Below are 22,711 nucleotides of genomic sequence, written 5' to 3'. Positions count from 1 at the left end.
TACTGAGTTCTCCATCCTCTAGGGATTAGTATGGACTACTTCTTCTATATTATACTAATTTAATGCTGCACATTAAAAACCCCTCATCATCAGTGACTATGGCTCCTTGAACAACCTCACTGGTAACTAGCTGTAATATTGCACCTTGTAAATCTTCCCTAAAAAAATGCCAACAAACCGCACTGTGCTTCAGTTGTCACCATTTGATCCTATATACCAGATTACAGAACAACGTATCAAAGGAGAAGAGCTAATAAGAGACACACTTGAGCATGTCAGCATTGCACTCAGAACAAAAAGTTTCCATCCATACGTGATACAGTTCAAATGTCAGAAGTAGAAAAAGTCCATAAAGCTATATATGGCACAAGCTCTGTCTCTGACCAGCTGTAGAAGTAGTTGTACATAAAAGCAGTTTTCCCAGCACTGCATAATGCACAGGTTAATACAAAGAGTATCAAATCCACCTGCCACAAACCTCATCATACAACGGCGTAGGTATACAGCATCTTTTGAGCCATTCTAGTATTTCCACTGCTCTGATAAATAAGTGACAAGTTAAAGGCAGTATCTCTTCTCAAGTCTGTCTGATCAGTTTCTATTCCCTGTAAAAATAATGATTAAGAGTCATCTATACGCAAAAATAGTATAAAAATCGAAACACGAGTAGCAATTACAGTGGAATAAAAACACATATTCATGGTTTATATAGACTTTCAGCTGTATAGAAACAAAAGTAGTAGTATTCCTTGTGCCCTCCCTCTTTAACAAATTTCCACATATTGTTAATCACCAAACACTTATATAATTACATCCTCAAAAGACCAGCTGTGAATTAGACAGCCAGCTCATAAAACAGGAAAGTACTATTGCCTTTGTATGCAAATTATTTGTTTCTACAATCAGAAGGTGAATGCTGCCTGTACCTTTTACGTGGTCACAAGATCGATGCTTTGAACTCCCAGGACTGACCAACACCCATGATTCTTACTTTACCAACCCTTCCTGATTTCTAAATGCACTTGTAATTTTTCTACCAACCCATGCCAAGGCTAGGCAAAAACTTCCTCTCAGACAAGACTTGTAAATGCACGACGCATCAATTAGGATGAGCTAATACAGATCAGTTAGAGCAAAGCCATGGTTCAGATGCATTTACACATTCTTAATACCAGTTCATATTGCTCCAGCGTGCTGTTTTATTGCATGGGTTAATATATAGAACTTCCAGCTATAATTTATTGTATGTAATATACGTAAAGTTCAGCTACTTATTCAGGTAAAGTTGTTTAGCAACCTTTTTTTCTGCTACTTCAGCCCATTAGTAAATCCTTCAAAATTCATATACCTTTGAAATTGTGACAATCAGATTTGAGCTTCCAATAACAAGGAATTACAATACAAATTAAAGGAAACTCAACTACACAGATTTTATATACCTATTTTAACTATGGCTGAGAAATTTTTGACATTGACCTGACTTTATTCTCTGTATATAACTTACAAAGATACAGTACCTCTAAGGTGAGAGGAGGAAGTTCAAGTACTTTTTGGTAATAGTGGATTGCCAGGTGCAGTAATCCCAGCTGGTGAAGGCCACGGCCAAGGTTGTAAAAAGACTCTTGACATGGTCCGCGCAGGTCCAAGTACCGGTGAAGGAAGGAGAATCCCTGTACACATATTTACACATACACATATATATGCACATTTGTGAACGTTCCCTTTAAGAAGATGGCTGTAAAACATGCTGGAGAGCAGATGTTTAAATGTATCTATTTCAACTTTTGATCTATGCTTCCCCACAAAACCACATGCAAGTTGAAGGCAAAAAATAAGTCACATTCAATTGTTGTGACCATAAAAAGTGTACTCTGTCACTCTCACTGCCACTGATAACAACGAGTAGAACTTTTTACTAAATTGAACATGGTTATTTAGTATGGTGACTTACAGCACTAGCTTGTTAAATATATAAGTATGTACGTGTTTATGTAATATACACACAGGTAAGACTGGTTCATGTTCGGAAGAGCTCACCACCTTAAAGAACAGGCAGCCAAAGAACAGGCTAGAGCAGGATCTTATTTTTCTTTAAGCAGTCTTTCAAAGATAACCCTCCCCCTTTTTTTTTTTTTCATGAAAGGAGAAAAAAAAAAAACAGACCTTCATTCCCTTTTCTTCACTCTTTGCCTTGGACAGCGGCAAGAAATAGTTTAATTCCACAACTTTTCAGAATTCTGCAAAATTCTCAACTCCATGAAGTACATATCAAATTATTATTTTTGGACTGCAAGCATACTCTTTTCTTGATCTTGTGCTCCATATAAATGTTTATTCCACTATCAGTTATCAGGGAAATGATCAGTATATAATTTTGTAAAGTGGCCAAAAATAAACATCAGTGCATAAGGTCATGAAAAATCCATATATCCTAAGCAGTAGGCGAGAGTTCACGTCCCTCTTGATACCATAAGATATTTTACTGCCAAGTCTCCAGTAGAATTTGAAAGGAAACTCATACCCAGCAATTCCAGTGCTATGCTTTAACAAATTTAAAGTCGAAGCACTCTGTAAGTATTACACTTTCTTATTTTGCTTTTAGTTTAACATTAAAATATACGCTTATATATTTAAGTTACATGACTAGCAGAATCCCAGGTGTACCTAATTTCATTGCCAACCTTAGGCTGAATACCCGCTCCTCCTATGTGGCACGCCGTGGTTCAGACAGAGGAGCAGGACCCAACACGGACTACGTGCCTATTCAGGTGCTGATGTCTCAGAAGATGTAAAACAGGTCAATGCATAAAGAGACAGTGACCAGGCACCGGTGGAACAAACTAGTCTCATTTACACACTGACATGCTGTAAAGCGAGGCAAGTGATTTGTTTCTCATCCGCAGGACGTCACTGCCTACCAGCTCGGTGTGTTATGGACTCTTCATGACTCAGGGTTTGAACGATGCTATAAAGATGAACGGCATTAGACCAGAGCTACCTCCCGTACAGAACAAAAGGAAAGACAGAGAGGCATACAGTACTATTTTACAATAAAATGCAGTGTTTCATTTGACACTGAAGGAGCCCCGGAGGAAACTTAGGAGGGATGGAGAGAAGAAGTGAATTCAGAAGGGAGAAATCGAGGACACGATGTTTTCATCCTCTCCCACACATTTCATTTTGTTTCCACTTTGGAATGTGATGATTCTGTTGTAAATAGAGGACTTTCTTTCTAGGGACCATGTTGGTAATCAGAGAAGATGGCTCCTTCGACGTGAGGAATTAGTTCAGGCACAAGCAGCTAATGATCACCAATATGTCACTGTGGTTGAATTATTAATCAACTACAATAGGAGCAAGAGAGGATGTAAAAATACCAAGTATAGTAAGCAAGAAATGAGGAGAGAGAAAGCAGGGAACCACATTGCCAGAGGGTAACATAAATAGGACATTGTTCAAGTGTGTTATCAAAGGAGAATACAGCAGCCCATATAAGAAAGGCGGGCTGATTACAGAAAGTGCATAAAAATCTTAAAATTAGGCCAAAGTTTGCAAGTTCAAAATCTTTTAAGTTGGATAGTGAGATCATTGGTCTTGTTTTAGAGTAGCTGAGGAGCTATAGCTTTTGTCAAAATCAGTGCAAGCTACAGTTTTTCAGCAATTTCAGAAGTCGTGAGCACTCAGGATCCTCACCATATTCTGCTGACCCTGAGCTCATTAGCCACAGGAATTAAAAAGCATTTCAGGTTAATGAAAATACTTGGTGGAGAGTAGAGGAAAGTTACTTTCAAGATTCTGTTTGTGAATAATCAGCCTGTAGTCTGTAACTGGATCTGGCAGATGGAAGAAAAATGTGAATAAGGAAGCTGAAAAATTGAGGATAGCCTAAACTGGAGTTCACAAGATCTTTAAAGAGAGAACTGTAAGAGGCACCTAAAAGGGGGAAGAGAAAAGAAAGTCAGGGGGAAAAAAAAACACTTTCTAAGTCCGTAAAGTTTGCTTCAACAATGCAGTTTATGAGACGTGTCTATGAAGGGCATGTGGCATAGATTCTACTCTACAGCACTTCTTCAGAGCAAGGCAGGGCAAGAAGAAAACTTTGGAAGAAAATCCAGACTACAACCATCAAGACTGAAATTAGTAATATTTTCACCAACAGCTATCAGCTGCTGACATCTAATCACTGAGTGAGTAATCATTGTACACACACAGCAGAACAGGCTACATTTAACTAAAAGGAGAGGAGATCTGGTGGGTATAACTACAGTTCAAAAGCATACCCATCTGTGTGCATATTTTGCCACTTCCCTCTTTTGAAATGCCATATTAATTATGAAAATTTATTTAAACAGAGTACGTTGCAGCCATAACTGTCTGCAAGATAGAAAGCCAGGAAACACTATAGGTAAAAATAATCACAGTAACTCACCTGTACCAGAAGAGCATGCCTTTTCAACACGTATTTCTGAGAAGCCATGTGGATGAAAGTCAAGCCAATGCAAAGACTGTACAGAGGTTCATCTGGGTTTGCACGAAAGGCTTGCACATACTGTCCTAAAAGCAAATAATTGAATCACGATGTTTGTTATGAAAAGCATTCCTTAAGAATTTAAGGGCAAAAAAGAAAATCTTCAAATTAGAAGTGTGAACTAAGAAAAGAAATAGTTTAATACGCCTACATCAAAATACACAGGAAAAAAACATGAAAGAAAACTACGTATTTTCAGCACTCCTTGGATTCTGAAGGAAGAATGCCGACTGTGATGTAAAGAGGTAAGCAGAAAACAATCAGACTGAAAAGGCAAATGTGGTCCTTGCTGGGATCTGTACGCTGGAAGCCACATGTCTTAAGTGTGACATTTGGAGGGCTTGACTGAAAGTAGTAGGTTTATTCCAAAGGCCTGCTTAAAATGTCCAACTAACTTTATTTGCTGTTTAAATTGGTCTGTTTCTGTCCATCTTATTCTTTATTATCATTAGCCTTCAATTATCTTTGCAAGTTAGTTATATTTGCAATGTGTGCTAAACTTGAAACATGCCAGCTTAATTTTTACTAGCAAAACTCTTTAGCGATGCTTTGATTTGTGTACAATATAATTAAAGCTAAGTAACACTGTGAAGCCACCTATAATTTTCTGAGGTATGAAAAAAGTTGCTTTAATAAATATTTCTCAGAACAAAACATTCCCTTGTTATATTTGTTAATATTAGAACATTAATCATATTACCAAGAGCATGCTTGAAACTGCCAGATACAAATGCATTATGCCCATTTAGGACACACAATGCGTGATTATCAGGATTTTTCAGCATCAAGCGGAGACAAAAGCGATGGTGACGGACATCCTGAGACTGCATAGTAACTTGATTGAAGATATTCCAGAGCTGAGGTTTATTGACATTTTCCATTACCATGATTCTATAGAATGAAAAGTATACAAGAAATTAGTAAGCTACAGAGTAAATACTGTACCTGCAATAAAACCTCAACAGTTTAGGGAAGATAACAAAGAAGGGACAGTCAAAGAGCAGGTCAGTGACTGTGGCAAAGTTGAGAGTGAAAGACAGAACCAATGTTTCTGGCCAAATCAACCAACCTACTGCATTATGCATTTTTTGGAATCGGAGGTTATCAGAAAGCTTCTTTCGTTTCAATAGCTTTACCTGTTTTAGCAAAAGCTGAAAAGCCTGCCTCATTTAGCAATATTTTCAGCAGTATGACTACAGGCCTAGTGGAAGCAATCACAGAAGACATTGCTCTACCTTCTCAGTACCCCACCTGATATAGTTGTACGCTTTTCTGAAGTTCTTGTCCAGAATTGCAGCAGAGAGCCCAAAGTATTCCAGTTCCTTGCGCTTTTGTCTATCATCATAAAATGAGTAATATTCCAATGAGGAATCCACTAGTAGCTCTGCCTCCTTGTACCGGGAGAGGTCACACAAGGAATATATAGCCTTCAGGAGGAGGTTCCACCAGTCATCTTTTGTCAGAACACTCGTGAGAACAGCAAAAATTGCTAAAAATATTGAAGTCAGTAAGTTGAGAAAATTAAAACAAGAGAGCTAAACTCTTAAAATAAAAAGGTGCATACATCAAACTGATCTTTTCAAAAACATTCCAGCATTAACAGGTAAAATAAAGATAAAATATTTACTTTTTTCAGTTTAAGTAAGTGCAGTTCATAAAACACCAGCAAAAAAATCAGTCAAAACTTGGGAACAAATGTCAAGAAATACACACAGTTCAAGCTGTAAACATACTACATGAATGCATTAAAGTTCCTCTTCCTAATCTACCAAATGGTGCTTAAGAATGGGTAGTCTGGCTCAACCCAGTCTGGGCCGGTTAAAAAAATTACACCACTTTTAAGACATATATTTCTATTAGGTTCTAGATTTGCGCGTATTATATTTGCACAGAGGAGAATGTTGGACCATATGATCTCTGGAGGTGCTTCTCAATCTCAATTATTCTGTAATCTTACTATTTTTCTCTGAATGGGGATTGTTCCCTTAAGTTATATTATCTTCATTTTTGATGCCTTCTTTGCCCTAAAAATAAAGCAACGTTAACAACTGCAAAATAGTAACGTTTGTTTCAATTTTCAGAACTAAGGAGTTCATCTTGTTGCTTTGTTTTTAATAAACGTTTGTTACCTTTCGCATCACAATTTGCTGTCTCTTGGTCGTCATTGTCAGAAATTTTATCCCTCGACACCTTAATAAGATAGAGGTGTCTCTCTCCAGATTTGGAACTAGATATCAAACACACCTGAGCTCTGCTCATTGCTACCTGGAAACAAATTTAAGGGCAGCATTTCAGATTACATTAATACATCCTACGACAAAGGCAGCTTTTTTGCCAATCCAACTTGCTCACATTGCACACCGAAACAATCTGCAACTTAGAAACACCACAACAGAGCAAGAACGTGAGAGAGAACATTCCCAAGAGGAGTATTATCTCCGCATTGTCTCATGCTCCAGTGCAAACTGGGCTATACAAAAGAAAGATACAAACTCTTTAAATGACTTAAAAGACTTTTCCTGGGATTGGAACATCTCTGTATTTATTGAAATCAAAACTATTTGCATAAAGGCATAACAAGAACAATGCCTTTCTGTATCAGTTTCAGAAGTTTGTGGATAGTCAGCTATTCAGACAATGTAATACAGTAGTAATGGCTCTGACCATATGGATAAAACTGAAGTCTAAATATTCCCCTCCCTCACTCCCTATTTAAAAACAAACAAAAAAACAATCAACACAAAGCCCCCACTACTGTATTTACTGGCTAAACAAATTCTTCTTTGGTCATTTTATCACAAGAAAACATTAAAAAAAAATATGAAATTCAAAGGAAAATTCTTGAAATAGAAGCCAGTATCAACATTTCAAGAAAGCACTATGCTGACTGCTAAAAAGGTAAGAAGCAGCTTTAGTATTCAGCGTGTTCTCTGTACGCTGAGTAACAGGGAGTTGAAGTTACTGTCTTTAGAATTATACACACAAGTGGTCCTCTATTCTGAACACTACAGGCAGGAACACCAGCATTATAGACTCCCTGCAAGATTATTGTCTAACAAAATTATGAAACCATTTGCATATTAAAAACACTAGCTTTCCTCTTGAGTTTGTTTGTCGCTTGTCTTAACCCAACTCATAGCTGTTCCGTTTCTTAAAGTGTAGCTGTAAAGACTGGCTTACCTTCAACAGCATTGCCAGCATTGTAAGTAAAGTGTCCACGTAACCATACATTTTGCCTTGGGAATACAACAGCGTCGAACGATGGAGGAGCAGTTTTAATTCCTAGATAATATTGAACATTATTATTCAACCTATTGCACAGAGAGTGAGTTTATAAAACAAACAATTTTGGCTCAATACAGTACTAATAGGATTGTAAAAGCTTCTAGAAATCTGTGAGAATCTTAGCAGCAGCAGGTAAGATCTCCCTAAACTGCCCTGCAATAATAATTGTTTCAAATTCTCAAATTTCAGAGAAATTTGGCATAACTCTTACCTATAGTGAAAGTGCTGCTGGAGAGGGGATATAGAACCTTTGCTACACCATCAGTTACAATCAGTAGAGGCCAAACAGTGTAGCTCATGTGTAGCAACTGCTGATCAACTTGACGGCATCAAGACTGGTTCTCAGCGGCCAAGTGGCTGTACATCACACAGAAGTGATGAGGTGGGAGAGAGAAAATACTGATAAAACAGTCAGGGAGAAAGAGCCATAAGGACTCATCCCTGATAATCTGTAATGAATCACTCACTGTGCTCTGAAGGCTCACCATGCTGTAGATATGTAAGTCTCAATCCCTGTTGCTATATAGTTGACGTCTTTGACCACTACCATAGTTTAGCAGAATAATATATCCTAAACTGGAAGCACAGAACGCTTTACCCACCTGCTGGGCAGCGTTAGCATCCTGAGCCAGTGTATCCGGATCGTACATTGGTTCCAGAGCCTCCAGAGCTTTTTCAGGTCGGCCCAGCTGCTGCTGAAGTGTTGAAAGTGAGATTCTTGCATCCAGATGCAATGGAGCAAGATCAACAACTTTGGCATAGCTCTCTGCAGCACGCTCCATGTGTCCCAAAGCCTTCAAGCACTCTAGAAATACCATGAACAACACAATACACTTAAATGGCAGAAAAAAAAAAAGTATTTCAAAGCTTGCAAAATAGCTAATACGCTTTTCAGATACTTTTTCAGTTAAAACCACCCAAAACATGCATTATTGAAGTGAAAATAGTCAGAAGCATGTACTGATGCATCCACAGTCTCACTTAAAGCATCACCAGTTGACACAGGATGGAATGCAGAATAGATACTGTTTCACTTACGTGAAAATAAAGTAATTTTAGCTGAAGTAAATTTCAGTCTATGTGAAGAACAAGAAAATGCTCCATGACAGGGTTGTCATAAAAAACTCCAATTATAGTTCTGCAAATACCAATTATCATTCAACATGTGAATCTAGAATTCCAGTGATCTTAGATAAACGTCCCTGGAAATGCTCAGCATTGTATTATCATCTCTCAGCACCATGTCTTCAGCAGTCCTGCTTCTTCTCACCCGCGTGCCGAAGCCAGACAACAGCCAAGTTGTATCGTTCTGAACAGACAAGGGAACTCAAGAGAGGCAGCGCTGAGTTGTATTCTCCAACATCCAGAAATGCCTCTGCGACGTCCAAATACAAGTCACCCATTTCTTCTGGATTTTGCTCCACCAGAGTGGTCAAAAGAGGCTTTGAAAGAAGCAGACAAAACACTAAAAGCACAAATAACTAACGAGAATATTTCTTGAAGATACGGTTATTGGAAGCTTACATTTTATACTATGATTTTTATTCTATTTGCATTCTGAACTACACTTCCTTCATTTAAATGTTAATTTAAAAGTGAAAAACAAAGACCCGAATTTCAGAATTCCTGAAAAAGCCACATTTTGCTATTCTAGACATTTCACATTCAATGGGTGAAAGTGCCCATCAGTGAGGTGTGCTCTTTCTGAAACAACAGACTTCAGATTTAGTAAGGCTTTAAAACAAAGCAAAGACATGTTCCTTACTCTTCAACAGCTTTGCAGTGTGGTCCTGGGCCTGTCACAGCACACAGGCTGTGATTTACTGTGCTTTAGTAACACTTCCCACTGGAGGCAAACTTTATAGGAACAAAAATAGTATTTCTGCTATTACAGGTTTGCTAGGTTTCTTTCTTGGAGCGGGAGGGAAGCAAAAAGAATCTCTGCAGCTCTCTCAACGACCTCAGTCATATGAAGATAGGAAAAATTACTTGTTTTGGTAATTTATTAGAACATCCCCCAACTTCTGAGTTGGTTTCTACTTACGCTGAGCGGCTCTAGGATGTTCAAGTGAACCAAGCACACCATCAGCTTGACCGTGATGTCTATGGGAACACCCTCAGGTATGCTGCAGCTGACCTTCTCCACAGCTGTGAGAAGATAAAGAATTTCTTTCTGAACCCATAGGCTTTAAACAAGCACTTCACAAGCTCCACATCCCCGCCCAGCCATGCTCAGCCCCAGTGAAGAAAATGTATTCTCACTGACTAGCAAATGGTGTAGGCCTGCCCCCTCCCTTTCTTCTCTATCTTTGCCTATAGTTGGAACAATTTGTTCCTACTATCTCTGATCCCAATAATTTCCTCTGAAGTATCAAGTGCTGTCAGTCTGCATCGAATTCAACAGCAGGATCCTGTAGGATGTGCTTAGAGCCTTCACCCTCTTAAGATATGCTTGTTTCATAAAGCTTTTCTTTAGCAATTTATGCACCTGTACTCTTTTCCTTGCTTTCTGCTGGAAATACCCTGTATTAAGCTAGTTGTTCTTATTAAGCTAAGATCCCTTTGTATCAGGGATCTGGCTGTATACATTGTTAAATACAGTAAACTACTTTCAAAACACATAGACAGAATGCAATCCAATGCCAATGCAAACATGAGACAAAGTAGTTACCCATGACAATGCTGGCTAATTACAGGTCATACAGTAAAACTCTGTTATTGTATTGCCTTCACATGCAGTCATGACACCTCCTTAACTACCCTGTTTAAGTTCTCCTTCACCTTCCTTCTTACACCTGACATTCAAAGGGTGATTGCTATAAAGTGAGAAAACTGTGATTTCCAACATAAGACTGCCCTATTACCTTCTACATTCACATCCAAGTACTGCAAATCACAACATGCAGATTAATTCATCATTCTCTGAACATTTTAATGGCCAGCATGAGAGTAACTATTCACCTACCAATAAATTCTTACAAAATTAAAATTTTCTTTTTGAAGTGGGTAAGCCCTGGGGGAATGCTTTTGGTTTTGGTGGCTGGTTGGGTTAGAAGTAAGTTCTGAGTAAGGAAGACAGTACACAAGAAAATTTTTTCTGGATCAAGCCCTATTTCTCTGCTGTTAGAAGTCTTTCCCAATTTTTACATGATTGCAACCTGGTTCCTGAGCATATGATCAGCTCATAGACTTGTACGAAATTCAAAATTTAAATTACTTACCTGCAGCACTGGATTCAGCAACTGGATGACTTTGGTCTTCAGTCACTACCTCCTGGCTTTCCTGAGTTTCAACCACTGCCCCTGTATCTTTTTAAAAAGATTAACAGATTACCCTAGTAGAACCAGCTAAGCCAAAAGTTATTCAATTCTGAATCCATACTTGATTAGTAGCTTACTCTGAAAAGTGGACTTTTTTCTTTTTTTTCTTTTTTTTTTTTTTTTTTTTTTTTTTTTTTTGAAGGACAGCAGAGCAGGAAGCATTCAGAAAAGTTATAAAGAAACAGAGGGCAGGGAACCAAGCTCTTGGGTAGTTCAGAAAATTTGTCTTACAAAATTACATACCCCAGGTAACTTGGCAACACTGTGTCTTAATTCCTAGACTCATTATAGTTTTGTTTCTTATAATTTATCTGTTAAAAGTGTCTATCAGGTCAGTTGTTCATTGATCAACTGTATCTTTACCTGGTCCATTAAAGCAAAAACCCAATAGAAATAAATTACATTGGGTTTGGATCAGATTGCTGAAACAACCAACTAGCTTAATCATAGAACTTAGAGTTGGCATGCTGTGATCATTCTACAGTTCAAACAAACATTTTCAGAACTAAGCGATAACTTCCACAAAGCAGGCTTCTCGAAAACAACCTACTCCATTCAATCACAAGCTAATAGCCCTAGATTTCTATATACCAAAACATTTAAATGTTTAATAACAGAAGTAGGATTGATGAAGAATATTATTCTCAGGTCAAAGGATGATTTTCTTGAGTATAGATCCTACTAAACTTATCTAATATTTTTTTCAAAAGCTATTTAGCTGGCAGAAATAACTGGCCTGATGTGAACACTCCAAGGAATGTTTAGAACTTTAAAAGGCCTCCAGTTGCCTGGAGAGCAGTCCTTGTCATTAATGAGTCAGCAGGGCTAATTGGACATCAGAGTAACTCCTTATAGAAAGCTGAGGTCGTGCCATGTAACTCATTAAAAACACTGAAAAGTTTCAAAAGAGAAAAGCCTGTCAGCATGCATTAAAATATACCCATGAGTTGAAAAGGTAACGGAAAGAAAGAAGTCATATTAGATGATCAGTAGGGTCATACTAACCGCTTGATAGCTACTTACCTTTTTTCTCCTCAGTTGCACTTTTTTCTGATATTTTCTTTTCAAGTACAATTCCGGCAAAATCTGTAATAACCTAAAACAGACAAGTAACTCAGATCATTTTAAAGATGTGAAGGATATATGGAGTAACCGGCCCACATGGCAGTTGTTTTAGACATTACAAAATTTATCAGAAGAAAAGCTGCATTCCTTTCACATGGCGTTAGTTGACTAATACTGAGTTTGATCACCTTATGTCTTTGTCCACTATTTTTTGACTACTTAGATCATCCAATCAGCATCTCTTTTGCAAATACACCAGTTACTTTCATCATAACTAGAGAAGTGTTTAACCTTTATAGCTTCTTTTAATGCCTTCTGGAAGACAGAAAAAGAAAGCAAAGCAGCAGGTAAACAGATAAGCTCTCCACAGATTTTTCCAAAATGCTCCAAGGATTCCTCAGCCTAATACATTGCAAGGAAACCGTATGGTTTGTCTCAGTTAAAAAAAAAAAAACAAAACTGAATAAAATTCACAGCTACGTACTGGCATTTTATAACAGCTCTGGTCATACACATTATGACCTCGATAAAACTAGTATAATTCAATAGAACAACTCATTAAAAAAATAAAAACCAAAGACAAGTCAAGACATTCACTTGCCAATGGGGAGGCGTGAGGGAGGAAATGCACAAGTGTAAAGGATGCTGGTCTAAGACCCAATGAAGTTTGGTATTTTTGTTCATGAATTGTAAAGTAAAATATTTAAGTCCCTACTGTTGCCAAAACAAGAGTGACAAACACACAGTACATGGGCCTTAGAGGAAAATACCAGATGATTGTCTTACGACAATTATTTTTTAAAGACTCGGTTTACCAGCTCAAATACAGATTCAGCTATCTAGAAAGAAGAATCACAGGAATAGACCTGAGTAGAACCATCAAGAAGAAAAAGGGTAACGGTTCTACAACTGAGTACTATATTAATAAATCTGGCAGCTGAATACTCTGTACATAAAATAGACTGTTTGATTTTTAAAATGGGAAGAAATATAGAGAAGGGTCAGAGGAATTGTTTGCAGGCTAATGATGCTTTACACGGACAGAGAGAGATCTAGATAAAATCTTAAGGAGAAAATAAAAAGAGGTAATTAATTTCAGCAAATAAGAACATTCACAAGGAGAAAGTCCCAACTATTAGTGTCTCTTCAATCCACCTGGGAAAGTATAACAATGGCCAGATACTAAACACCTTCCTCTCAAAGCCAGACCAAATCAACTGGGAAACATGCCTCAAAAGTGAGGGTTAAAAGTCACTTGAACAAATTGGGAACAGATAAGCATTCTTCTCCAACTCCTGATGCCTTAGAGTCAACAGGTACCGTCTTTCTGGAATGTGTGCTTGATGATTAATTAATGCATAAATTATTTGTTGCAACACAAGTAAGCCAGATAAAGCAACAAGGGTCTGCATTTGAACCATTAGACCATTCAGTGTCACCCTTTTAACTTTCAACTTAGAAAATGACCTTTGCTGGTAGTATTCACAAAACCAGCTCATAGGTCTTCTCTGGCTACTAACGTTACGGCAATTGTAGAGAAGGAGAGGAAGGGTCCCAAAATTTTAAATGTGGAACAGCCTACAAGTCTATCAGCCCCCAACTTATTAAATCAAGCCATTAGCTTCAATGCTAATTACTACAGAACTAACAGAAAACAGTCTGTATCTGATCGGCTCTATCACTATGGAAACATGACCATATTTAAGCACTACAGGAACATCAACTGTCCATCCCGATTGGCAAAGAATTGCTGAACACAATATAGAAACGCATTTAATTCTCCATACCGCCAAAGCTTTGTCATACTGTTTGGAAGAAATATATAGTTCGGCTGCAATATTGACATCTTCCATGGAGACCAGGCTCTGGTGTTTAGTAAAGGCTTCTTCTACTATTTCAATAGCAGAGGTCACATCGTTTGCTTCATAATAACTCCTATGAAACACAGACATGAGATGTTAAGTATTTAAGATAAATGACAGTATGTGAATATTAGCAAAACCATTTTTGTATTTATTTTTGTCTATTATAAAATATTTTTATTAGCAAGAGTAAGTTACAAAAGACAGTTAAAAAGAGAGTGTTTCTTCTTTTGTTATAACTTTATGTATGACAAATAATTACCATTATTTTCTGCCCTGTATGTTAGGACATCACTCAGGTTTTCAATATCCCCCACCTCAAGCCAGGTATCAATGATCTATTGCATTAACCTGGTTTCCGAAAAACCTTCAGTAATAATATTGTTACAATACACTTCCTCACATTTGTTTTGTGCATTTCACAACCACAAAGATCAAAAGACTTAACAAACTGTGTGGAAACAGGCCAGTAACAGCTTTCTACAAGTTATGCATAAGAAAGCTGACATATAAAGTAGTTAAACAGCTTCCTAAAAACTATGATAAGAGGGCTACACCACAAGCCTCCTCTGTCTCAGGCAAGCTTCTATGATTTGATCTGCTCTCATTAGCAAAAAAGGAGAGGAAGCAAATTTTTACCCGCTCCAGAAATGAATCACAAATGGCGTATAAACTATATCCCGTTGCAGATGGTTTGTATTTCAGATTGAAGAGTTTGTTTCATTCAGATTTGCTGGTGATACATTTCCAGATCTCTAGTGATATTACATAGATAAAAATGTATTGCATTTGCATATAATTGTATCCTGTTGGCATTTTTTTCAGTAATGAGTATTTGCGCTTTATTCTCTTGCTCTAAGAGAATGCAACACTTCTAAGATGGTGCATTGATCCTACACAGCATAATTCACACATCTCAGGCTTTGGAAACATCACAATAGTTGGGAAGAGCATGCTCGTTTTTGGCTCACCCCAGTATTCCTTGACTTCAGCTGCATACCCAGCTTGAGTCAGCTGCAGAGCTTATTAATACCAGGTTTTGAGAAATTCTGGAAAACCAAATCACACTGGTTTTAAGTCCAACTTACTTTGCCATGTCTCTAGCCAACTGCATAAAGCGCTCTCCATCAGAGGGAGACAGGAGATTCAAAATACGCCTGTAGCCATCCATAGCCATCTTATGTTCCCCCAACTGTTCATACAGGCTCGATCTCTCCCATAGGTAACGCACATTGGATGCGTCGTATTTCAGAGCTACAACAAGAAAAAGCATGTTAGTAGGCCAGTTTAGGAAAAGGCAACAATGGATTTCACATTCATCTACCTGAACAGATGAATGTTAATGGACATGTACAAGCTTTTGTAATAAAAGAACATCCAAACAGCCTACATTAAAGATTCATTAATCTTTCACCGAAGTCTGTACAGAAGTACCAGAACCTTAGCAAACTGCAGCAAACTAAATTAGAAAGCAGAAGAAAACAAAATGATTGCCATTAGCACCCAACATTGATTTTAAAATATTAAAATGGTTGATACGCTACCTTTTGTGTAGCAAAAAACAGCCTGTTTAATATTGTCCTGTTCCAGTGACATTTCTGCTAGTCTAACCCATTCCTCAGTATCACTAGGATTTAAGTGAGCCGCAATCAGTTCAAACTGCAATGACTTCTCCATATCACCCTGGTCTTCATAGATCATGGCAAGAGTGGAAAATGGCTCGTGAGCAAGAGGAGCTGCGTAAAGACAAAAAGAATGATTAAGAACTATTGTTTTCAAACCACTCTGAAGACAAATAACTTGCCTTTCTGCAAACAACAGGTATCCGAATTTTATGACGCATCAACATCGCTCTGCTTAAATTCAGAACAAACTTGCAGACAAGCTTCTGATTCCTTTTCATAAATTATTAAACAGCCTGACTGAACCTAACAGCCACTTATACCATTATTCTACGTTGTAAGTCATGCTGATGTTTATAACTTGGTTCCGCAAAAAAAATAAAAGCAAACTGTGCAGAGCTAAGCAAAGGCCCAGCCCTCTGCAGAATCAGGGTGCTTGTTTCTTTTTATAAGCAAAATAATAAAGGAAATGCACTACCTACTCTTAATTCCACACTACTTATACAGTGACATTCCTTGTGCTGAGCATTTTCATCATCAGTGAAGCCACACTGAATTTTCCTGATGCTCATGGCAATTCCACCCTATCCTTAAAGCCCCAAAGTTTTACCATTCTAACATACCTTGTCGAATGATTTCCATGCACATTAGGATAGCCTCCTCACGTTCTCCTCGAGCAAACCTGATATTGGCCTCTCCCATCAGACCCCTCAAGGCACGAGGAAGTTTGCTGCGAGGTCTTTTCTCCTAAATAGAAAAAGGATTCAGTTGTACCCAAATTCAGGAGACATCAGTCACACTTGTGCTCAACACAATCTAATAAAAAGTTATTTAAGTACTAGCGATATTAAAATGACTGACCAAAACATTTGCTAATTTTCATAATGGACAGAGTAACTCTGACATCTAACACAAATACAATTCAGACACTGGAAAAACTCACTTCATTATTTTTGAAAGTTTTCAAAGAGTAATCTATGTGATTTTCTTAAAAAAAAAAAAAAAAAAAAAAAAAAAAAGACAGGCAACAACATAAGCAGGAGTATCCTACACACAGTTATTTTCAGGCAAGTTTCTCAGCAAGTAGATAAAATCACACAAACTGGCATTTTTGCACTATGCTTTAAGAGATACAGGGAAGTCATGTGAAAGTTTAAATACTTGCTTTCATCATTTTCTTGGTCTCTCGATTAAGTACCATCTCTAGCACAAAAACATCTCCAGCTGTGGGTTGCTCAGTAGTTTCTTCCTCCTCTTCTTCCTCTTCCTCTTCCTCCTCCTCCTCCTCTTCATTTTCTCCAAGCATGGATGCAAAGACCCGATGAACAGATTTGCTGACGCCATCTGAAGTTTCTCCTGGTTGAGAAAAAAGCAAAAAAGGTTTATGATTATAATCAAGAGTACAGGCTGCTTATCAGGACAAGTGCAGAGAAAAACAGAATTCTTCATAATTAGTAGCCCACTTGAAACAGTTATTCTACAAGAAAAAGGCCTACAGAAATGCAGAAAAACTATTAACAACCTCTTTGGTTTTAAAACTCTGCATTATTCATCACCAATACTTAGTATACCCCAGCCTCCAACATTTTTTGGATATTTGAAGTGAAAGCATGGAGCAACACACAGAGCAAAGCAACAGTTTACTCAACATTTTTCTCAATCTACACAAGAGAAGCACATTAAAGCAATTTTCAAGCATTGAACTGGTTGGATGGAATAAAGCTTTTCAGCTGAAGAGGCTAAGTAAGCAGCCAATTATACTAAACAATAATGCAGCAACCAATTTTTAGAAGTAATTTAAAAGAAGATCTTGTAACCATTCTATCCATGACAATAAGTACCTCTTACCGTGTGTAAATAAAAAATCCAGATTATTCACATTTCTCCAGAAAAAGAAATAAGAAAATTCTTTAAAATAAATAACAATATGTTGCTATATAAAAAAATAACTATGCTTAAATCATATGATTTTTAAAATTTTCACATTTTTTTAATTACAACTTTTCATTACTATTTTAACCCAGGGTTATAACCCCCCACAAGTCTACATCTATGCAAAATACCAAAATATGTAGTGTTGAAAGGATTCAGCTGGGGGATTGGGCATCTAAAGATTTGATTAAAGAATAACCACAGTATTAAGTTGGGACTGAAAAATAAATCTATCCTATATTGTGTATATACAAAAGGAAATTGGGCACTACACCTGAGCTTAAAGGTGGGGGGTTTGTGGTTTTTTTTTTTTTTCTGACTTGGATATACTTAGTTATTTTTCTTCTGACTTGGACATTAAGCATCTAAAAATCAAGACTTTTCTTCCTCCCATCTGAAAAAAACTAATTATTACTTTAATTTCCCTTTTACTTCAGTCGTCTTGGCTGCAGGAATCATCTGAAGATTGATGCAGATTAGCTCTGAAGATTCGCATGTCAAAAGTGATTTTAACAAGGACCTTTTCTAACGTTTTTCTTCTGAATATCCTAAGTTTGATTCTAATAGCAACTCTTTAAACAGTGATAAATATTATCAATGCTTCCTTGATTCTGACTGCTCTTGAGACTTGTGTTCTCTGCAGTAAAAGCAGAAGTACTGCTATCACACAAATCTATCAGGATATGTCTTAGATAAAGATCATATGCACGAAAAAAAGATTTAACAGACTGGGTGAAATACAGAGCAGAAAAGAACAGCTTGGAAGTATTTCAGAGACATCAGCAAAAAGAAGGGGTCAATAAGGAACCACAGATATCTGGCTGCAAACACACTTTCAGTGTTCATTTTCTGTCCTTCTATGATGAGGTCTGGCCATACTTTCAAAATTGAGGAACCACAGACGCACATTTTAGGTGAAACAATTTAAAGCCTATTTAAGAACCAAGATAAAGAGAGAAAAAAATCGCATTTTGCTATCTCACAGCATTGGCAATCCCACAAGAATATGCATGGGGAACAGCTTCTGAAGAGAGGATATCTGAAAGAAGACCGCAGCACTAAATCCCAAGCTCAAATCCAGAACCTGAGGCATGGGATCGGCAAACACTGACACAAACTAGAGAGAAAAGAGCTCCTTCAGCCACTTCCTGCACGTCCTTTTGCTATGTAGGAACACCAAGGAAGATAAGCTTATTTTGCTAAGGCATCTAAGGATACGTTACTACCCCAGTAACTGCACAAAGAAAGCCAGCCAGGGTACCTAGCTAGGAACATCTAGCAGAAAATAAGGAGAGAAATAAACCTAGGCACTCTAAACAGGCCAGAGGACAACTGAGCAAGAGAAAAAAAAACACACAGAAAAAAAGAAACTCCTCTTTTTAGTTATTTTATTTCACTCAGGATAACAATGGAAGAAGGCAATACTGACACAAGAGAATAAAATATTCTGAAACATTCAAGTCTCAGTGAAAGACTAGCAAAGAGATGGACAGGAAAAAAGCCAAAACGGAACAGACAGAAGACTTTTTGAGATAAGTTAAGAACTTCAAATTATTTGTAGCTTTAGAGACAGAGTAAATAATCGAGCCCAGGTGGTTAACAAGCCAGGAGGGTTTCCCAGAAAAAGATGCCTAACTGACCAGACCCAGTCCCTTAAAAACACTGAACAAAGTTACAACCCTGGCTATGACTTGGAACATCCTACAAAGTTAGACATTCTAATGATGTGCTTCAGTACCCATAGATTCAAAAGAAGCAGCCAGGTATTTATTAGAAGTCAGCTATCAAAGAGCAAATACTTTTCAAGGACCTTTTAAATACATTTTTTCACTGAAATTATTATGTTAACATTTACCATCAGTTTCATCCTGACTTTGGGATTTGCTGGATGCTTTTCTGGATGAAGATGGAGCCTCTACATCTTCAGTGTTTTCATCAGCAGATACATTTTCACCATCCTATGCACAACAACAATATTAGTTATCAGTTTTATAACATGACATTTCTATTTCCCCTAATATTTACAAGTAGCATTTAGACCATGGATTTCCAGCTTTTGCACAGCTAGTGAAACTGGTGGAATAAACGCAATATTTTTAAATGAACAAAACCCAGCATTACTTGCTTTCAAGACATTTATATTCCTATCAGTGTGAGGTGACTCAGGTGGTGACTGTTCACATTACTTTTGACTGAAGAGACTAGTCCATTGCTTATTTCGCACTACAGTGAGGTAAGATGACATGGTTGACCGTATTAAAAAAAAAGTTACAGATGCGTGACAAATGCTTTTAGAAGCCTGCCTTTTTAAACACAAAATGAAATACCAAAATAGCACTTGTAAACGCAGTAAGAAGGTTGCCCTAGGAGATCACTTGTCCTTCCATGACAGCTGAGTTCTGCTGAGTTTGCTCTCTGACGATTAGGAAATAGAGAAATGCAGTTGTATTTTGGCATAAAGATGGCAAAATTAAAGTTAACTACAATACTCCAATCAAGCATACAGAATTTACAATAATGCCTCCATCTGCTTACTTTTGAACACAAGGCTGCATCTCCCTGTGTTTATTGCTGCCAAGAAGCCACAGCGATTACTAAAAAGGGATCAAACAAGATCTGTGAAGAGCTCTTCCTTAGATCTCACACAGGAAGATGGTGGGGGGAGCAGCAGCAGTACACGCTGGATGATTTTACACCAAAACTCGCTTCTGCTCATTGCTCCAGCCTAAAGAAGGAATTCATGATGGTGGTGCCTTGAAGGCTTTTGCCAAGGCCAGGGACGCAAGCCACACTGGCATGAACCAAAATGCTGAAGAGAGACCACCACCAAAAGGTGGACGCTCCCCTGAACAACTTGCTCTACCAACCAGTACCTAACGACCCTCACAAATAAAGTCAGCTTTTTACAATTTTTGCACAGAAATTAACAATTAGGTAGACAGTAATCCATAGCTAAGCGCAGCAGCACTTAGCATAAACCACACACAGACAAGAGAGGAAGCCACGCTGTTTCTGAAGAGGTCTGTGCCCTGCCAGGTGCTGTCATGGAGGGAGGGAGGGAGCGGAGCGGGCCAGGCCGGGCCGGACCGGGAGGGCGTCAGGCGGGGCAGACTCACCTTTTCGCGGCTCTTGCGCTCCTCTCGCCGCCGCTCGAACTCCTCGAAGGAGATCTTCCCCTCCAAGTAATCGATCAGCTCCGGGCTGAAACCCGACATCGTGCCGGCACCGCCCGAGAGGTGGGGGTGGGGGGAAAGCAGCCGCGGCCGGCGCAGGGGAACCTTATTCAGGGCAGGACGCGGGTCCCTCCGCTATGGCGCCCGCCCCGCCCCGTGCCCTCACGCAGGAGTTCCGCCCCAACACGGCCCGACGCTGCCGCTTTAGGGCGGGGAAAGCTTCGGCCTTTAGGAGGGGGTGGCCGACGCGGTTTGGGATGGGGGGAGGTATCCTGAGCCCGGGGGGCTGAGGGGAGCCGCGGCGGCCGGCGGGGCTGCGGGTTCCTCAGAGGGGGCAGCGGCGTGAGGGGCAGTTCCTCACTGAAAGGTGTTAGATCACCTTTTATTTCCTCAGAAAGAGGTGGTATTTTTACACGAGAAGGCTTTCTTAATATCCGTGTAGGGTTATCGCGCAGGTGATTTATTGACTTAGGGGAGGGTGAGGAAGGGGTGTGAGGGGGCGGCAGGTGAGGCACAAGCGGCCATCGGGCCCTGGGGCAGGTAGTGCCCCTTTCCCTCCAGCCTCCCAAGAAACTGGAAGACTTCTGCTAAAAAAGTATCGGGGGGGTGGAAATCACTGCAAAACAGTTTATGACGTCTGGTTCCAGTAAAGTGAAAGGTAACGTTTATTTACTAATTTCCAACAAAGGCACTCTGTTGCACTCGTCATTTATTCACGTTTAAACACACACGACTCTGCTAGGTAAATTGTAACGGCCAAGCATGACACATTTGTCAACAGAGAGCAAGTGTGCTAATTACAGCATGGCATCAGATTCCATAGGTAAAAACTGTGACAGTGAGGAAAATTTTAAATTGTCAGGTAACAGTTAAAAAGTCAAAGCAGTAATATTTTGCTGTGAAGGTTACCACTTCGCATGAAGTTCAAAAGTTAATGTCTGAAAAAGAAAAAATAAAAAGAAAGGATGAGATACAAATACAGAAATATTTATATGCAATCAGGGTATGATCCAAACCAGGACCAGGTAACACTGGCTGAAACACCCCAGCAGACCTCTGCTTTCAGAAAACAGTTGTGAACACTGAAGAGAACTACTGTGATCATTCTGAATTATGTAGGAAAAATTACTTCCACCAGTCATTTTCTCACCATTGCTGTAACTTACAGTAGAGCTATGGCATTCCTTTTAATGCATTTGTCAGGCACAATAGTCAGTGAGGTGCATTTTTTTCCCTGACACACAAACTCAGCAAAAAGAGAACTTAGTATTAAAATATGTGTGTAGTCTTCGTTACTATTTGTGATAATAAGAACAGTGGAGCTGTGCTTTTGATTACAGAAGGAGATGTACTTAAGCAGGCAGAGAGCAGGACAGAGCTAAAAATCCTAAGCTGAATATTGATTACAAATGAATCTTTAAGATACTGGGTAAATCATTAAAATGCCAAGATTCAAATCTTATTGAAATCTTCACCTATTTGTAAAATGGGAGAAAACAATTATTTAGCATTCCTCAGAACTGCCAGTATTCACTGACTCTCAAAATGAGGTACAAATTTGTTTACAGAGTATGGCTATGCATAGATAAAATAGCTGAGAAGTGCCTGCTATAAATTGAGGCTGGATTCATTCATAATGCAAGCTTGACCCATTTCAATTTTATTTTATATTTAGAGAGATGTGAATAAGTTTGCAATCATATTATTCAACCTTCAATTTTAGTAGTAAAAATAAGGAAAACAACATGAATGGATAAAGACGTAGAAGATAAAGTATGATTTGTTAGTGTAGTATCTTATGTCTAAATAAACTTTCTTAATATGCATGTATCATAGGAAATCATTAGTCTCAATTTATAATTTTGCTGATATAAATTACTTAAATAAAACCTGCATTTGCTATTTTCTGTACATTTTCCAAATG

General features: G+C 38.4%; 1 protein-coding gene across 1 annotated transcript; it reads right to left on the bottom strand.

The window, feature by feature from the left end:
- Positions 1-477: 477 nt before the first annotated feature.
- GTF3C3 (general transcription factor IIIC subunit 3) lies at positions 478-20,914 on the bottom strand. The gene is made up of 18 exons (XM_082483157.1): positions 20,731-20,914; positions 19,470-19,572; positions 16,848-17,038; positions 16,306-16,429; positions 15,605-15,796; positions 15,149-15,314; positions 13,986-14,133; positions 12,157-12,229; positions 9,858-9,961; positions 9,084-9,255; positions 8,416-8,618; positions 7,709-7,810; positions 6,658-6,793; positions 5,780-6,017; positions 5,229-5,419; positions 4,430-4,554; positions 1,518-1,670; positions 478-605 (listed from the first exon to the last, which is right to left on the bottom strand). The coding sequence occupies exons 1-18, from the start codon at positions 20,827-20,829 to the stop codon at positions 483-485; spliced, it is 2,643 nt and encodes an 880-aa protein (XP_082339283.1). The 5' UTR covers positions 20,830-20,914; the 3' UTR covers positions 478-482.
- Between the last annotated feature and the right edge of the window lie 1,797 nt (positions 20,915-22,711).

Source organism: Vanellus vanellus (assembly GCF_965231255.1).
Source record: "Vanellus vanellus genome assembly, chromosome: 5".
Lineage (NCBI taxonomy): Eukaryota > Metazoa > Chordata > Aves > Charadriiformes > Charadriidae > Vanellus > Vanellus vanellus.
The sequence above is the reverse complement of the archived record's forward strand: the minus strand, read 5'-3'. Positions and strand labels throughout refer to the sequence as shown.

Bases quoted from the DNA above. Each gene is read 5' to 3' on its own strand.
- GTF3C3 (XM_082483157.1), bottom strand. From the start codon at position 20,829: ATGTCGGGTTTCAGCCCGGAGCTGATCGATTACTTGGAGGGGAAGATC. The intron at 9,256-9,857 runs GTAAGTAGAAAC...CTTCTTTCAAAG, and splicing joins ACATCCTAGAGCCGCTCAGC to CCTCTTTTGACCACTCTGGT. The intron at 4,555-5,228 runs GTAATATGATTA...ATTTGCTTTTAG, and splicing joins CAGTTTCAAGCATGCTCTTG to GACAGTATGTGCAAGCCTTT.